Here is a 19,356-nt window from a genome sequence, read left to right on the forward strand (position 1 = left end):
AAAATTGCAATGAATTAATATGTAAACCATGAGAAAACAGAAGGCTGAGGCAGAGCCTTAGGAAAAGGCTCTGATTTGTTCTCTTGGCTTTCTGAATCCTAAATCCTGGGGGCATGTTAGGAATGCATCCACCTGAGAATTGTATAATAGTGAGGACACATTGGAATTTTAACTCCAAAAATCTGAGTTCACTTGCAGGGCTGTTCTGAGGATTAATTGAGATAATATATAGGTCCCATCACTTCATGACAAACAGAAGGGGGAAAAGCGGAGGCAGTGACAGACTTTATTTTCTTGGGCTCCAAAATCACCGCAGACAGTGACTGCAGCCATGAAATTAAAAGATGCTTGCTCCTTGGAAGGAAAGCTATGACAAATCTAGACAGGATATTAAAAAGCAGAGACATCACTTTGCTGACAAAGGTCCAAATAAAAAAGCTATGGTTTTTCCAGTAGTCATGTACGAAATGTGAGAGTTGGACTATAACAAAGGCTGAGTGCTAAAGAATTGATCCTTTTGAATTGTGGTGCTGGAGAAGATTCTCTTGAGAGTCCCTTGGGCTGAAATGAGATCAAACCAGTCAATCCTAAAGGAAATCGACTGTGAATATTCACTGGAAAGACTGATGCTGAATCTGAAGCTCCAATACTTTGGCCACCTGATGGGAAGGGTCGACTCACTGCAATAGACCCTGATGCCAGGAAAGATTGAAGGTAAAAGGAGAAGTGGATGGCAGAGGATGAGATGGTTAGATAGCATCACTGACTCAATGGACATGAATTTGAGCAACCTCTGGGAGATGGTGAAGGACAGGGAAGCCTGGCGTGGTGCAGTCATGAGGTCGAAGAGAGTTGGACATGACTTAGCAACTGAATAACACGTAAGTTCCTGGTATGCGAGAAATGTTCAATGGGAATTATACTGAGGCAAATTTACTCTTCTAATGCCCATGGTGATTTTCTTCATTTACCAACCAGAAATTGATTGATAGCTGCCATGTCTTTAATTCTTTTCAGTCTTCTGACTATAGATGGTCCCTAGGCTAACTCATTTTTTTTTAAAATATAGTCATAAATTATTGCTATGGACTGAATGTTTGTGGGTACCCCCATCCACAATTCATATGTTGAAGCCCTAATCCCATGTGCTGTTAGGTGGAGACAAGACCTCTGAAGTAACTAACTGTAGACACCGTCATGACAGTGGAGCCCCTGATGGGATTAGTGCCCTTACAAGAGGATGAAGAGAGGAGAGCTCTTCTCCTTTGGGCATGTGAGGATACAGCAAGGAGGCAACCATCTGCAAGCTAGGAACAGGGCTCTCACCAGACACTGAATCTACTAGAACATTGATCCTGGACTTTCCAGCCTCCAAGTGTGAGAAATAAACATCTGTAGTTTAAGATGCCCAGTAAATGTTATTTTGTTATAGCAGCCTTTGTTATGTTGACTAAGAGAAAAAGTGGTAAAAAGAAGTGGGGGTGCTGCTGTAACAAATACCTAACAATATGGAAGCAGCTCTGGAATTGGATAATGGGCAGATGCTGGAAGGTTTTTGAGCTGTCTGCCTAGAGGTAATTCTGGTGACAGCTCAGAAAGAGAAGAGAAGAGCTGGAGAGACTGCTTCCATCTTCTTAGGGAATATAAATAACCATGAATAGAATGTTGGTAGAAGTATGAACAGTAAAGACCATTTTGGTCTCAGATAGTAAAGGGGGAACATGTTATTGGAAACCAGAGGCAAGAGGATTCCTGTTATAAAGTGCCCAATACTTGGCTGAATTATGTTCAGGTTCTGGTGTTTTGTGGAAGGTAAGAATTGGCAGGTTATGAAATTTGGTATCTAGCTGAGGAAATTCCTAAGCAAAGTGTTGAAGGAGCTGTGTGGTTCCTCCTGATTACTTGCACAGCAAAATATAAGAAGAGAGAAATGAATTGATGATGGAACTTTTAAGCAAAATGGAACCAGAACTTAAAGACTTGGAAAATTCTCAGCCTGTCCATATTACAAAAAATGAGAAGCATGTTCTTTCTCATTTTCATATCATAAAAAAAAAAAACCAAAATGAGAAAGCAGGACTGATGGACTTCTTGGATTTTACCGGAGTGGGACCATATAACTATTTAGTGGGAACATAAGCTATTCTTTAAGACAAGGGAAGACTCAAGATTTCCCTGGTGATCCAGTGGTTAGGACATGGCACTTTCACTGCTAAAGGCCAGGGTTCAGTCCCTGATAGAGGAACTAAGATCCTGTAACAAGCTACACAGTGTCTCCTCCCCTACTCCCTTCTATCCCGCCCAACAAAAGACAAGAATGACTCTGAAGGCAATTCAGAAATCAGTTTTTAAAAGCTATGTGGGTTGGGAAGGGGGGAGGATCACCTTGGTTTCAACAGGCCATACAGCCTCCAACAAAAGTCTTGAGAACAAGGCCGCCACTTGATAGAGCCCTGGGTGGGTGTGTCTCTGGCTTGGCAGAGCTCCTGGGGCAGGGCTACTCCAGGTGGGTCCAGAAGGTACAGTGTCAAGCCCAAGGGATTAATCTCTAGATTTAAGAGATCATGGAGTTTGCTTTGCTAGGTTTTGGACTTCCTTGGGACTCATTACCCCTCTCTTCTTTCTCCCTTTTGGAACGGAAATGTCTCTTCTAGTCCTTTTGGTTTTACGAGTTCACAGCTGGAGAGGAATTTTGCCTCAGAATGTCTCACTCACATTTGATTTAGATGAGTTCCTGGACTTTAGAGTTGATGCTGGAATAAGTTAAGATTTGGGGGACTGTTGGAATGGAATGCATGTATTTTGTCTGTAAGGACATACATCTTGTGGGGCAGGAGTAAAAGCAAGAAGTTGGCTGTCTACAAACCAGGAAGAAGGACCTCTCCAGATACCAATCTATTGGTGTCTTGATCTCAGACTTCCCAGTCTCTAGTATTGTGAGAAATAAATCTTTGTTGTTGAAGCCACCCAATCTATGGTATTTTTGTTATAGCAGCCTAAACTAAAACAATGAGTGAGAAGAAATTCAGGAGGAACTAAGAGATTTAATTCAGGAATATTTTGGGGGTATCTCCTGTGTGCTGTGTGCTAATTACAGAGGATTTAAAAAATAATGTAGGTGTAGACCTAAAAAGTTTCCATTAATTAGTGAGTAAGTGAAAGTCACCTAGTCGTGTCTGACTGTTTGTGACCCCATGGACTATACAGTCCATGGAATTCTCCAGGTCAGAATACTGGAATGTGTAGCCATTCCCTTCTCCAGGGAGTCTTCCCAACCCAGGGATCGAACCCAGGTCTCTAGGTAGATTCTTTACCAGCTCAGCCACCAGGGAAGCCCAAGAATATTGGAGTGGATAGCCTATCCCTTCTTGAGTGGATCTTCCCGAACCAGGAATCAAACTGGGGTCTCCTATATTGCAGGCAGATTCTTTACTGACTGAGCTACCAGGGAAGCCCCTCCATTAATTATATTAGGGAAAAAGAGATGGAGAATTAGGTGCTTGGAGTCTTAACAGATTCAGATCTGCAAACAGCCCACTTGTAAAATGACCTTAGATGTCACATTGAACATACTTGGGTATTAGTTTCTTCATCTGTTGCATAATAATATCGTGAAGAGAAATTCTTTTTACAGCACGGCTTGCCTACCACATAGCAAGCACACTGAGTATTGTGTTGTGCTTCAGCTCTCCTAACCAGCTGGAAATTGTTAAAGAAACCATGAACTTTGAATGATCCTGGTAAGCTGAAGCAAGACCCTTAAAGGGCCTATCTGAAGACTTTTTTCCTAATCAATGAAGTATGGGGCTTGTTTTAACCAATTATATGTACAAAGCTGTGGATTTAGTCCAGCCTATTTAGAATATTTGTTTGAATCTTTAATTAGTACAACACATCATGACAGCCCTTCCTAAAAATTAAAAAACACCTTTTCCCCCTCAGTCAATTGGTTATGTTCCTTTGCCTAGAAATAAAGTCAGCTGGATTTGTTTTGCTTTTAAACTCTTTATTATTTGACCATATCTTATCTTTGAATGGGCTTCCATGGTGGCTCAGATGGTAAAGTATTTGCCTGCAATGCTGGAGACCTGGGTTTGATCCCTGGGTTGGGAAGATTCTCTGGAGAAGGGAATGGCTACCAACTCCAGTATTCATGCCTGGGGAATTCCATGGACAGAGGAGTTTGGCAGGCTACAGGCCATGGGGTTACGAAGAGTCAGATACGACTGAGCAACTGACACTTTCAACACGAGCAACACTGTCTTTGAATAGCACTTTACAGTTTGCTAAGTCTCTTCCCACCTGAAAGGAATGGGGATGCTATCAAACAAGATGGGCTTTTTGAAACAGAGATTCTGGCTCTGTTACTGACTAGCTATATTTCCTTGGATAAGTTACTGTAACAGTTAGGGTCCCAGCTGGAAACAGATGGCATTCTCAAACTGGGAAATTGGAGAGGTTTAATAAAGGGACTATTTATAAAGATCTGAGAACATACTGGGAAACCACAGGGAGCACGGGGAGGGGTTGGTTACTGGAACCCAGTACCAGAGAGCTGTGTAGAGAGGCCACTTGGGAGGACTTGTGACCTTTGGTTGAAAGGACCAGTCAGCCCACTGTGCTTACAGTTAAGAGAGGTCAGGGGAAGGCACACTCCAAGCTTACTCTCCTCCCTCCTACACATCTAGGAGGGCAAACTAAAGATAACAAACAATTATTTAACCTTTCTGAGTCTTATTTTTCTTATCTGTGAAAAAGAGAATAACAATATTTCTCTCTCAGAGTTTTTGTGAGAATTAAGATGAGAACTTAGAGCAAAGAAGCTAGGCCCTCTTCCTTTGCTTGATGTTCAAACCCTCACTGTGAAGTAGACAGATTTTATTACAGCCACTTTGCAGTAGTGGAAAATGAGATGCTGAGAAGTTGTGACTTTCCCAAGGTCTCATAGCTAGAAAAGTAGCTGAACTGGGACTGCAAACAAGATTTTTGATGTATACTCTGGGTTTCTTTCCCTTATTACTCTGTATCCCTTGATCCCCTTCTGCAGAAGGCTGCCACAGATGGTTTCTCCTTTCTAGAGATGCTATATCCAGAGCTATACTGACTCTGCTATTTAGAGAAAAATTGATTAACCCAGGAATCAGTGCCTAAGCTTGCACTGATTGGTGAGATATGAGGAAGGTCAAGTGCCTATTTGAGGTGGTCTGATATAAGACTGACCAATATAGATCCCCACATTGGATGCTTGGCAATTCTACTTGGATATCCATTAGGCTTCCATTATAGTATATTGAAGTCAGAATTCTTGATTGCTTCTACCTCAAAACTGTTCTAACCCTAAATCTTCCTCTTTCAGTTAAAAGCATCACTAGTTACTCAGTTTTATATTCAGTGCAAATATAAAACCCAGGAATTTTCCTCTTTTCATTTCTTCCTGCCTTCCCTCCCTCATCAGCAAGTCTAGCTGGCTTTACTCCCAAAATACATGCCAATTCAACCACTTCTCCCTACCTCCTCTGTTAGTGCAAGCCACCATCACTTCTTGCCTTGGCTTAACCTCTTGTCAAGTCTCCTCCCTCCAACTCTTGCCTCTTTCCATCCCATTTTCTGTTTTGCAGAGTGATTTGTACAAAATGTGAAGTGGATCACATGGCTTGAATCCTCATACAGGTTTCCCCTTCACATTTCCATGTCATGACTCTTTACCACGACTATTAGGGCTCTATGTGTTCTGATTCTAGTCTCTCTCTCCATCACTATGCTACCATCACACTTTCTTCTTCAATAATTCCTCTCTCCCCTTAGGCCCATAGAGCTTACTTATTCTCTCTTCCCACAATGTTTTTTATCAGCCTTTGCATGGGTGGCATTTTTGCACTGCACAGGTATTAGCTCAAACATTACCTTCTTAGAGACAGTTTCCCATCCGATCTAAATATTACTCCACTGTGGGGTTGCGCTTCATGACTGAAGCAACTTAGCAGCGGCAGCAGCAGCAGCAGTCTTTTATTAGCACCAAAAATATGCAGAATAAAATTATCTAGTTGACTTGTTTACTACATTTATTATATGTTGGCCTGTCAGGATGTAAGCTTCATGAAAGCAGGGTCCTTGTTTGGCTTATCTGTTTATCCCTGCCTCCCTAGACTCTAGCCTGGCATATCACAGCCTCTCAATAAATCTTTTTCTTTTTTGCAGGAAAAGGCAGTGAATGGTGATAAGCCAAATATAATCAGTTACTCTGAGCAGTGTTTGTTATGAGAAACTTGTTGAGACATTATCAGGGAGTAATAAAATCTTCTATTAGGAGATGACAAGATAACTGGATTACTAGAGCTGTCGATCCCTGAAAAATGATTATCCATTGTCCAGTTTTCCATGAGGTCATCAGTATATACTAATCTTTGAGTGTGGGGAACTAGAATGGCTGCCTACAGTTTCCAGGCCTTTCCCAGTATCCTTACAATAAACCTCATCAACTAAGGCAATTCCCCAAAGGCAGAGGAGGTAAATACGTACCCTTAAGAGATCGGAACTATGGCTGACTTCTGTAGATTTTGAAATTTCTTTAGTCTTCTATTTCATCTTAACACTTACATGAATTTGGGGTTCAGAATCATAACATCCCTATCTGTATTTTTGTTAACATGTGAATGCTTTAAATTATTCTACCATTTGTGAAATCTGTGGTGCAGGAAAGCCATGCTATTCTGGATCTTTACATTCTCTGAGGCTATTATACCTCAGGGATACATTTTTGTAGTTTGAGAAGTCCCTGGGATTCTTATTCCTTTGCAATCTAAGTACTCTTTTAGCACAATTAATTCATTCTTCAATAAATATTTACTGAACACCCACTATACGTAAGACTAACAGGATTAAGATACATCTATGAACAAAATATGCATGAATCCTACCTTCAAGGGAGTTATAGTTTAGGAGGAGAGAATGAGAAATAAAGAGGAAATCAAAATGTATTGTGATGTTTGCTACAATAAGGAAGGAAGCTCAAGGTAACAAGAGAAATGTAAAAAAAATGGCACCTAACCCCAAAACAGGTGATGACGACCGATTTTCCAGAATGAAATAATCTGGAAAACAAGCAGAAGTTAGCAAGATGAAGAAAGTGGGGAGAGTATTCCAAGCTTGGTTTAGACTAAGCCCTAGAAACCAGAGAGAGCACAGAATTATAGAAGCCAATTCAGTCAGTGTGTTAGTTTAGTGTGGCTGGAGTAAGGAGTGCAAAGGAGAAAGAAGAGAGGGAAGACTAGACAGGTAATCAAAGCAGGATATGAAAGGCCTATGCTAAGGACTTTCAGCGTTACCCAAAGGGAATAGAAAGTCACTGAAAAGAGTCCAAAACTAATTCTGAGTCCCAAACTAACTGAACTGAGTTATTATCTTAACCTTTTCCTCTTAAAAGTATCTCCCTCCTCTTCCCCTGCCCAAATAACCACTAATCATCTTTGGAACTAATTTACCTTCTCTGGCCTCTTCCACTGCCTCTGTAGTCCCACTTTCATTTCTGGGATTACAGCATTACGTCAAGAACCAAATACTTTTCTAACATGCTGCAACACTCAGAACATGTAAGATTTTTTTAAAGGTTAACATACTGTTGCCTTTCTATTTGGCATTCTCCATCTGAGATGCTAGTGGAGGCCACTACCAAGTTCTCCTCTGTGGAAGCTGGAAGTCAGGAAAGGAAGTCTGGGCAGATTGGAAAAGGAAATGGCAACCCACTAGGGTACTTAATCACTTTGGGCAGATTAAGGATTATAATGGGAAAAGAATACAGCTTTGCTTGAGTTTTTCCATCAGTCAGGTCAGGTGGAGACAAAGATGCTGTGCAGCAGGAGTAGAACCTCTTAGACAAGGAGAGAAGAGTTCTTGGTATTGAAGTGGCTAAGACAAGGAATAGATATGCCCAACGCTAACCAACAGGTATTTGATGGGAACATGACCTAAAGCTGCTAGATATTTCAAGTCAAGTGTTCCTCTTTTGATAAGAAGCTGGTGTGATGCCCATGGGCTTGCCTGGTGGCTCAGATGCTAAAGAATCTGCCCGCAATGTGGGAGACCTGGGTTTGATTCCTGGGTTGGGAAGATTCCCCTGGAGGAGGGGATGGCAACCCACCCCAGTATTCTTGCCTGGAGAATCCCATGGACAGAGAAGCTGGCGGGCTACAGTCCATGGGGTCGCAAAGAGTCGGATACGACTGAGCGACTAAGCCCACACACGATGACCATATGGAATTCCGAGCATATGGGTAGTCCCTCTGTGGTCATCTTCCTGAAACTGTCTCTTGCTCTTTCAGAATTTGGGGGCTAAATAAGTATCTGTCAGCTTAATGTAGGCAGACTTACCAGCTGGAAGAATGACGACACCCAGCTTCCCGATTCCTTCAGGGTTTTTCTGGTCTCTGGGTGAATGTCATTACTGGGCAAACGGATTGCGCAAGACGGGTCTGAGCGGGCTCCCAAAAGATGCTTACCACGAAGGGCCTCACACACTGAAAACTGAGCAGGGTGAGGGGACACCCGAGACTTTCCTCTTCCTGTCTCCATGTGACTGTATGGAACTGGCGACAAGACATTTAAAACCAGGACAACTCCAGAAGGAAGGGCCGTTAGCTGTGCCACTCGTTTCCTTCAATGCGTTTCCTTAAAGAATTTAGAAACTGCAGTGAGCCGTGGCTTCCAGTCTCTCTGGCGGTCCCTTCTCCAAGTTCTTCTCATTTTCCCATCCTGGCCCATAACTACAATTTATTTCTTTTCACAATATTTTTGGCCTTTCCCTTACCTTAGCCTTCAAGAAAAATAATTTAAGCCATTTCTTTGCAAGCCCCACTGGAGAGCCCCTCAGGTGCTCACCCTCCAGTGCCAGTTTCCGCCAGTCAGTCATTCAGGAGGGTTCAGCGGCGGAGACCCCCGGGGTGAATAGCCAACCCTCGAGCGTCTCACTGCTTCACTCAGCGCTCACCACGCGAGACCCGGAGAGCTGACCGCCCAGGCGGGCCGCGGCGCCTTTAAGTGCAGGCCACGCCCCTTCCCTCCTCTCGGCTAGGCGGGCGGTCGGTGGCGGCCGCTTCGGTGCTGACAAGATGGCGGCTGGCGGGGCTGTTGCTGCGGCGCCCGAGTGCCGGCTTCTGCCCTACGCGCTACACAAGTGGAGCTCCTTCTCCTCCACCTATCTTCCCGAGTAAGTGCCGAGTCCTGGGCTCGTGCTGCCCTACTGTTCGGCGTAAGCACGGCTCGGGCAGGAGGGCCGTGGAGGGCAGCCGCGCCGAGAGGCCCAGGCGGGGCCTGGTGAGGGGGACGCGCGGCCTCTGGAGTCTCGGTGCAGCTGCCAAGAGCCCTTGCCCGCCCCCGCCTCGGGGAGGGGTTAGGATTCGGAGAGCAAGGTCGGGGTGAAAGGGGCGAGGTGTGTGGCGGCGCCGGGGCGCGTAGATCAGCGGGGAGCCAGGTGATGCTGCGGCCGTGTTTGGGAGTTGAGAAGGGCTTGGGGGCGGGCAGCTCAGGGACGTGAGGCAGGAGTCGCGGCTCTCAGGGTCGGGACCGCGGACAAACTGGTGAAGATGTCTAAGGGCGCCGAGGGCTCCGGAGACGGGGGAGAAGGTTCAGTCGGTTGCTGCCGGGACAAAGTGTAAGGCTGAGAAGAGTGATTCTTCCTGGGGGAAGGGGGTGGTGGTCATTAAAAGCGATTAGCTCCAGAGGAGTGGTAGAAGTCACAGGCGGCCGAAAAGTTGTGAAGTCTTTGCAAGTGGGCATACATTGTAGGATTTGCAGAGGGTACCTTTTCCGGCTGGTTGTTCTGAACAGAAGAGTTCCATTATATGATGGCTCAGAGCTTAGATTTATGTAGACACAGACCAATTTCCCAGCGCAGAAGCTCAAATACAGACAAAAAAGTCTGACTTTAATGAATCTGACTTCCAACACTCGCTCGGTCTGAATCCCCCAACTTAGGTGTTAAAAGGAATTGCAGGAAAACCGTATGTTTTTCTGTAGCAGATTGCTTCTGAAATGCTGACAGTACTTTGGTTCAGTATTTACTTAGCTTTAGCTCATCTTGGAGAGAAGGAGCAAATCGAACTCCAGTTTTATCAATACATACTGATAGAGAAACGAGCTTAGTGAAGTTTTAAGATCTGTGCAGACCCTGAAGAAAAGTGCTGGTTGTCCCCCTGGACCATCATTTTACAAGTCCAGAAATGATTTTATGAGCAAAACAAGTTACAAGTCATATGTTTTTATGTTACTGAACAAATAAAGTGACTAGATATGTGAAGCATGGCTCAGAAGTTTGCCACCTATATTTCAAAAGTTCTTTACTCTTTCTCAAATGTGATTTCTCTAGTCAAATCAGTAAAAAATCTAAAAATAGATCTATAACTGCAAGAATCGAACTCTCTTGACTGCCAGCCCGTTGTCCTGTTCTCCAGGTCAAGGGTTGGCAGTCAGGCCTTTAGTAGGATGTGGCTCAGTGAAGGATGCCAAGTGGCCTGTGGCCTGATGTGGCCCGTGTGTCCTGTTGGTGGCTGCTGTGTGACTGTGTCCCTGATTGATAACGACGTCCAGCTTTTAATGTGAGAGTGAACCAGGTAAACATTCCAGCCCTCAGCTGGAGTTGAAATGCGTCCCTAGGTACTTGACTTCGGATTTTCAGGGCTTACCAAATTGTTGAGTCTGAAGGTAATCATCATTTTTCTGTACCCAAGTTAGGATCACATAGAGTTGGGAAATGGTTTGGCATTGTTTGATCTAATAACTCTGGGAACATTTTCCTGGTTTCAAGTTAGACTGCTTCTAGGATTTCACTCCTTAAATTTCTGTTCATGGGGTGAGACTTGGGTATCATAAGTCTTATCTGAGTTAGGAATTAAAAGGGAAGTGTACGTTTCAAGCAGGCAGTGATTTAGTGGGATGGCAACTTTGACTTTGTCTCATTGTCCTGGCACCAGATTTGAAGTGGACAGCATACTAAATTTGGAGTTAACACAGCCATTTGTAATAGGAGAAATCGATTGCTGTTTTCTCAGATAAATTGGTAAACTAGTATTTAGTGCATATTTGACTTTCAGACAATTTCATTTATTGTGTTTTTAGTCTTTATGATATTCTGTTGACTTATGCAGTATAGTTTTTATTTTAAAGCACTAAACTATTATATTAGGGGAGTAATCTGAACTTTTTCTTCGAAGGAGTTGAGTATTATGGATCTTGGGTTTGAGAGTTTCATGTCTGCTGGATTGGTGTATGCCATACCTGAACTTCTAATTGCAAATAAGAATGACTCTGAACTTCTATTGGCAAGTAAGGCTAAGTTGTAGCTCTGTATGCTAGGAAGCTTAAGGAAGGGATTGACTTTACTTACTTTGGTCCTAACGTCTATAAACAGCAATTGCTGTACCTTTACTGGCAGTGAGAGTCATGTTAAAGTCTAATTTTAAGTAAAGCCTTTTGTTGAAATTGTCTGAAAAAAAGTGAAAATGTTCACTCAGTTCTGTCTGACTCTTTTCAACCACATGGACTATAGCCTGCTGGGCTCCTCTGTCCATGGAATTCTCCAGGCAAGAATACTGGAGTTGGTAACCGTTCCCTTCTGCAGGGGATCTTCCTGACCTAGGGGTCCAACCCAGTTCTCTTGCATTGCAAGTGGATTCTTTACCATCTGAGCCAACAGAGAATAATCCTCTGGAAAAGGGCATGGCTACCCGCTCTAGTATTCTTGCCGGGAGAATTCCATGGACAGAGGAGCCTGGTGGACTACAGTCCATGGGGTTGCAAAGAGTCAGACATGATTGAGCATTGAGCAATGAAATTGTCTACAGAGTAGCAAATATTTATTGATTATAAGTCACTGATCAAGGCATCTTGAGGGGTAATAATAAGGCAGTAACAACAGTGGGGAACATAATGTGCCTTCCATTTGCTAGGCTCTCTTATGAATACATAAGTGTGTTAACTCATTTCATCCTCACAGCAGTTATGTGAGAAATCTTCATTTTCAGCTGACATGGAGACATTACAGTTTGCCTCTGGTCAAGTTTTAACTCCTATACAGAATCAGAATTTGAACTCAGGCAGTCAGGCTTGGTCTAAACTTTGGAGCTGTTCTGCTTTTGCACAAAGGTGGAGAAGATTTGAAAGGGTTATTGTATTAAAGGCACTTACATTTTAGTTCTGAAAGATATTGTGAAGTCATAAAAAAGAAAAATTCAGATCTTAGATTTTTTTTCTGAAGACTTAAACTTTTTATTTCAAAGGCAGTAAGGGACATTTTTCTTCTAACCCTTTTAGTTTTATTTGGACTTCAAGAATGTTAAAGCAGATTGCATTATAGATAACAGTTTTATTTTGAAACTAATGAAGTATCCTTTGACTTTTCAGTTTGCTTAAAAAGTCTGCTTGTGTTTTACCTTTTTCTGAAGTTTACAACTACTCTGGGAATTAAGAGAAATGTATCTGTTTAAATGATGGTTAATTCTTAGATCCACTCTAATATGTAAAAATATTTTATAAACTGCTGATCTCTATACTCAGATGTGTATTGTTCTTGCTAATAGTGATACTACAATTTATGGAGCACCTACTGTGTGCAAGATGATTTTTGTATATAATTTTACCAAATCCTTAACTGCAAACCTGGTGGATAGGTATTGTATCTATTTTGCATACGAGGAAACCGAGGTCCATATAGGTCAAGTAACTTGCCCAAGGTCAGAGTTTTCAGGAGGCTTGGCAAGTTCTCAGATTTAAAAACTCTTGTGTGTACCTCTAGTAATCACCCCCCTGAGTACCTCCTAATGATCAGGCACCATGTTTAGGACTTGGCATGTTTCCTTGGTTTCGTCTTCAGAAAACCTCTATGATAAATATTTCATTCTCTTTTATAGCTAGGGAAACTGGGGTTCAGAGAGATAAGAAAAATTGTCCACTTCTAAGAGTTGAAAGGGTAGGAGATATGACTGATCTTGGACTTCCTGACTTCTGTTATCAAAGCTGCTTCAGTGTTTTACATGGCTGTAATGTGTTCCTAATTGGGAATACAGATTAAAAAGTGCTATAAGGTTAGAATGGAGAGAGGGAAAGATATATTTAGATATACTATATTACCTTGACATTTAAGTTTTAATGTATTAATATAAAAATTGGGAGGACCTTTGAAAGTATATGTACATGTTAAGTAATTTTATTAATATGGGATGATTCTTCTCTTGTTTACATATAGTGAAAGACTTCATTAGGTAGTAAAATTGGATACATTTTGAAATGTTAACCTTTTTTTATCTGTTAGTCTTTTGTATTAAAATCAAACATTATTTAAAACTGTATGTAGGATAAAAGATGAACCTATCTCAGGGCTTCCCGAGTGGCTCTGTGGTAACGAATCAGACACGAGTTTGATTCCCAGGATCTGATTCGTTACCACACGTGCTGGGGAGCAACTAAGCCTGTGTGCCACAAGTATTGAGCCTGTGCTCTAGATCCTGGGAGTCACAACTGTCGAGCCCGCATGCTGCAACTGCTGAGCCCATGTGCCGCAACTACTGAAGCCCGCACACGCTAGAGCCTGTGCTCTACAACAGGGGAAGCCACCGCAGTGAGAAGCCACACCTAGAGCACTGTCCCTGCTCACCTCACCTAGGGAAAAGCTCACGTAGCAACAAAGACTCAGCGCAGCCAAGAAAAATAAATTAAATTAATAAATAATAAAAAACACTGATTTGCATTTTAGAAGAGAGATGAACCTGTTTCAGCTATTTTAAAATTTTACATTTAAAAATGAATATGTTTTTCTAATTGCCGAAAACACCCACCCTGAGTTATGGGAGGAATATTTGCAAAATAGACTGATAGAAACAAAATTTAAATTATTCTCAATCCCACCACCCAGAGATAGCTAATCACCCTGCGATATTCCAGATATTCCATTATGTCTGTATCTATTTTCCAGTTTGATATTGTTACCCTCTGTTGCTGTTCTGTATTCTTTTTCCTTCTTAATATGTGATAAATATTTCCTCATGTTCTTAAATATTCTTTTGCATTATCATTTGTTGTAATGATTTTATGGCATTTTATTTCATTGACCCCCTATTTTGGAATGTTTAGGCTCCTTGAGTTTGTTTTGCTTTTATTGTTCTTTGGCCATCAGGAGTAATAAGGCATTTTGCCTTATAGAAACAAATCTTGAATTCATTTATGAAGAGTTCTGAGATATTGAATTGTTGGATTAAAGATATCAGATTATTTTTCTGCTGTTTGTGTAGGAAACTCTGTTTCTATATACCCTGGCTTTACTTTGGTATTACCCTTAGTAATCTGGGGTTAAGAATGTGGTTTTGGTCAGATAGGTCCTTAGAGATGTCTAGAGAGTGGTTACATAATTCAAAGGTGACATTGCTCCTTGTCATTTCTTTTTTCTTCTCTCTTATCTTCCTTTATTTTAGCTTTTAAATGGATTTTTAGTTTATTAATCATATACATTTGAAAAGTAGAATAGATTTGTGAGATTTATTATTTGTTTGGAATATAGACAGTGATTACTGTGCATATAAATTTGAGAATTTGTTACAATCCTGTAGGCTTCTGAAATCCAGGAGTTGTGAATCCCTAGTTTGGAGTTATTTGGACTCCCCTGGAGACTGGGGACTGTCATGCTCTTCCTTTCTTTCCTACTCCTTTTTCCCTTTCCCTAAACTAAAATTAAAATTAGTTGGGTTCCCTGACTTGGGAACCTTACTATTCACTGATTGTTCTAAGACTGATTTTCAGTCTGGTGATCTTAGAACTTTAGGAAAATAAAGATACCAGGATATAGGAAAAGTTTGAGATGCATCATGAACTGGAGATTGAATCTGTGGAGCTGACTCCTAGGATTGGATCTTTGTGATTTTTATTAAGATGTTCTCTGAGCATTGTCAGTTTCCTTCTATGTAGCAATACTTCTTATCTTGATCAAATACTAGGAGGTTTAGTATTATGTTTACTTTTTCTTTCTTTTTTTGGCAGATAGGCAAATAGCCCTGTTATTTGCATTAACTTTTTTTTTAAGGCTGATCCCGGGATGTTCTACATGTTGATAAGATACATTTCAGCTGTTGCTGGTGATCTGACTGCTGTATTTCAGTTATTCAGTTACTCATCTTTGGAATTACGAGAGATTTTATTTATTTAGTTTTGGCTGCGCTGGGTTTTTGTTGTTGTTTGGGCTTTGCTCTAGTTGCGGTGCGCAGGCTTCTCACTTCAGTGGCTTCTCTTTTTGCGGAGCACCGGCTGTAAGGCGAGCAGGCTGCAGTGGTTGTGGCTCCTGCGCTCTACAGCGCAGGCTCAGTAGTTGTGGCACACGGGCTTAGCGGCTCCATGGCGTGTGGGATCTTCCCGGACCAGGGATTGAATCCGTGCCCCCTGCATTGGCAGGAGGATTCTTTCCCACTGAGACACCAGAGAATTCCCTCCAATAGATTTTAATTTTAGAAATGTAGCTATTAGCACCTAAGAATGGTTTTATTTATATTTATTCTGTTTGGGGTTTCTGATACCTCTTGAATCTATAGTATGACTCCCATTAGTTCAGAAAAAATTTTCCAAACTAATTTTTTCAAATATTCTTTCTACCCCCTTTTTTTCCTTCTTCTTTCTCTGACTTTGGTTAAATCCATTCTATACCTTTTGTCTTGTCCCATATATCCTTTATGCTTTTTTCCGTTTTTTAAATCTTTTTTCCTTCTCCTTGTTTCTCATTCTGGATAGGCTTTACTTACCTGTGTTCCAGGTTCGCTAGTCCTCTGTTCTGGCATGTCTTGTCAGCTTTTGATCCCATTTATTTTATTCTCGATTTTAGCTATTTTTTTTTTAGTGCTAGACTTTTCATTTGATTTTCCCTCTTTAAAAAAAATAGATTCTAATTCTCTGGTGAAAATCTCCATATTGTGGTCTATTTTCTTGACATCAGCCAAATTGGTTAAGAGTCTGTCTGAAAACTCCACTGTCTGGATCACTTTTAGGTCTCTTTCTATTTTCTTTATTCACACATTTTTATCTTGATGGTGGTTATTACCATTATTTTGGGGAGTAACTTTTGATTGACTACCAGACATTATATTTAGAATTTTAGATACAATTAGAAATTATAGTTAGTTGCATATACTGTTCTAGCATTTCTCTAGAGAAGGTTCACTCATCTTCTGGCAGGCAGATAAAATAGTGGCAGATCACCTCAACAGTTTGGAATTGAGCTGACTTGAGGCTGGGTTCAGATTTTGTAAACATCTAGCTTGTACAACTTTGGTAGCCCTCCAGAACAGCTGAGAGACTGGGTGTTTCTCGGGCTGCTTCTGCTTTTGCCTTCCCAACAGCATGAGGCTCTTAAAAGTAGGAGCTCCTTGCTTTCAGTTGTTTTCTGCTGGCTTTTTAGCTTTCTGCTTTTTTTCGTTTTAGGAATTGACAGATGCTTTAAGATGAAAATCAGTACACATTGTCAGGTTTGTTCTTTTATACCTTCCTTTTCTATAGGATCTTAATCCCTCAAGTCAGGCACGTCTTGGCAAGATCCAGTTACCAAGTTTTGTCCCTTTACCTCCTTGAAGATGCCAAAACCTCTGCTGACTTTTCTGCCCTTTAGTAGCTGTCCTTTCTTGGCTTCTCAGCTCCTTATCTTAAAAAAAAAAAAATTAATTTATTGTTTATTTGGCTGCACTGGGTCTTAGTTGTGGCACATGGAATTTTTAGTTGTGGCACATGGAATTTTTAGTTGTGGCCTGGGCGATTTAGTTCCTTGATGAGGGATTGAACCCAGGTCCCCTGCATTCGGAGCATGAAGTCTTAACCACTGAACCACCCAGGAAGTCCCTCAGTCCCTGTTCTGTGCCATTTAAAGAAATAGCTGGAATGCCCTGAGAGGGAAAGCCGCACAGAATCTGGGGCTTCTTTTAACAAGTTCTTTGTTATTTCAAATCCTAACTACCTCAGAAAGTCTCTGATACCTTAAGAACTTTGTTTTTATTTTATACAGCTTTTCTGGTTATAAAAGTTAATGTTGGTCTGCAGTGGGCTATTCTGTCATAACCAAAACCAGAAATCTTTTTGTGTTTGGTCCTTATGGAATAGACTTACATTTTGTAGGCTTCTGAATTCTTCATGGTTATGTTAATGTAGTATCCTAACACTTGGGCCTTAGATATTTTTGCTCAATGTTTTCCATCATTTTGCCCTTAGATACCGTAACTACTTATTCCTAATATCTGGTGGGAAAATTTAGGGACTATAAATAACATTATTTGTTAGCAGCTGTTTTAAATACTTATTGACTCTTTTGAGACTTATTTGTTTCTGAGGTCCAGAAATTGAGATTTTAATCTTTGTCGTCGTTGTTCAGTAGCTAAGTTGTGTCCTACTCATTGCAACCCCATGCCCCATAAGGAGCACACTTTCTCCCAGAGTTTGCTCAAACTGATGTCCATTGTGTTGTTGATGCCACCCAACCATCTCATCCTCTGCCACACTCTTCTCCTCCCACCTTCCATCTTTGCCAGCATCAGGGTCTTTCCCAGTGAGTTGGCACTTTGCATCAGGTGGCCAGGGTATTGGAGCTTCAGCTTCAGCAACAGTCCTTCCAATGAAGAAAATTCAGGGTTGGTTTCCTTTAAGACTGACTGGTTTGTCTCCTTGCTGTCCAAGGGACGCTCAGAGTCGTCTTCAGCACCACGATTTGAAAGCATCAATTCTTCAGTGCTCAGTCTTCTTTATGGTCCAACTCTCACATCCATACATGACTGCTGGAAAAACCGTAGCTTTGACTATGGATCTTTGTTGTCAAAGTAATGTCTCTGCTTTTTAATATGCTGTCTAGGTTTGTCATAGCTTTTCTTCCAAGGAGCAAGCATCTTTTAATTTCATGGCTGCAGTCACTGTCTGCGGTGATTTTGGAGCCCAAGAAAATAAAATCTGTCACTGCTTCCACTTTTCCCCCTTCTGTGGGACTGGATGCTGTCATCTTCCTTTTTTGAATGTTGAGTTTTGAGCCAACCTTTTCATTCTACTCTTTCCCCCTCATCAAGAGGTTCTTTACTTCCTCTTCACTGTCTGCCATTAGGGTCGTATCATCTGCATATCTGAGGTTATTGATATTTCTCCTGGCAGTCTTGATTGCAGCTTATGATTCATCTAGCCTGGCATTTCACATGATGTACTCGGCATGTAAGCAGAATGACAATATACAGTCTTGATATACTTCTTTCCCAATTTGAAACCAGTCCATTGTTCCATGTCCAGTTCTAACTGTTGCTTCTTGACCTGCATACAGGTTTTTCAGGAGACAAGTTAGGTGGTCCGGTACTCCCTTCTCTTCAAGAACTTTCCACAGCTTGTTGTGATCCACACAATCAAAGACTTTAACATAGTCAGTGAAGCAGAAGTAGATGTTTTTCTAGAATTACTTAGCACTCTCCATGATCCAGCCAACGTTGACAACTTGATCTCTGGTTCCTCGGCCTTTCCTAAATCCAGCTTGTACATCTGGAGTTCTCAGTTTAGGTACTATTGAAGCCTAGCTTGAAGGGTTTTGAGCATTACCTTGCTAGCATGTGAAATGAATGCAGTTGTATGGTAGTTTGAACATTCCATGGCATTGCCTTTCTTTGGGATTGGAATGAAAACTGACCTTTTCCAGTCCCGTGGCCCCTGCTGACTTTACGAAATTTGCTGATGTATTGAATGCAGCACTTTAACAGCATCATCTTTTAGGATTTGAAATAGCTCAGCTGGAATTCCATCACCTCCACTAGTTTTTTCATAGTAATGTCTCCTAAGACCCACTTGACTTCACACTCCTGCATGTCTGCCTCTAGATGAGTGACCATAGCATTGTGGTTATCTGGTTCACGAAGACCTTTTTTTGTATAGTTCTGTGTATTCTTGCCACCTCCTCTTAATCTGTTCTGCTTCTGTTACGTCCATACCATTTCTGTCCTTTGTTGTGCCCATCTTTGCATGAACTGTTCCCTTGGTATCTCCAGTTTTCTTGAAGAGATCTCTAGTCTTCCCCATTCTATTGTTTTCCTCTCTTTCTTTGCATTGTTCACTTAAGGAGGCTGTCTTATCTGTTCTTGCTGTTCTCTGAAACTCTGCATTCTGTTAAGTATATCTTTCTTTTTCTCCTTTGCATTTCGCTTCTCTTCTTTTTTCAGTTATTTGTAAGGCTGCCTCAGACAACCATTTTATCTTCTTGCATTTCTTTTTGGGGGGTTTTGGTCACCACCTCTGGTGTTACTAACCTCTGTCCATAGATCTTCAGGCACTCTGTCTACAGCTTCAATCCCACGAATCTATTCATCACTTCCACTGTGTAAT

General features: G+C 41.5%; 1 protein-coding gene across 1 annotated transcript in view; it reads left to right on the forward strand.

Moving 5' to 3' along the window:
* The first annotated feature begins 9,104 nt into the window (after positions 1–9,104).
* Positions 9,105–19,356, forward strand: part of MKLN1 (muskelin 1) — a 203,524-nt gene continuing 193,272 nt past the window's right edge. The window contains exon 1 of the mRNA XM_068972702.1: positions 9,105–9,202. Within this exon, the coding sequence (XP_068828803.1) occupies positions 9,105–9,202 (98 nt within the window). The remainder of the gene's footprint in view (positions 9,203–19,356) is intronic.

This window comes from Capricornis sumatraensis, chromosome 5 (assembly GCF_032405125.1).
Source record: "Capricornis sumatraensis isolate serow.1 chromosome 5, serow.2, whole genome shotgun sequence".
In the NCBI taxonomy this organism is placed as follows: Eukaryota; Metazoa; Chordata; class Mammalia; order Artiodactyla; family Bovidae; genus Capricornis; species Capricornis sumatraensis.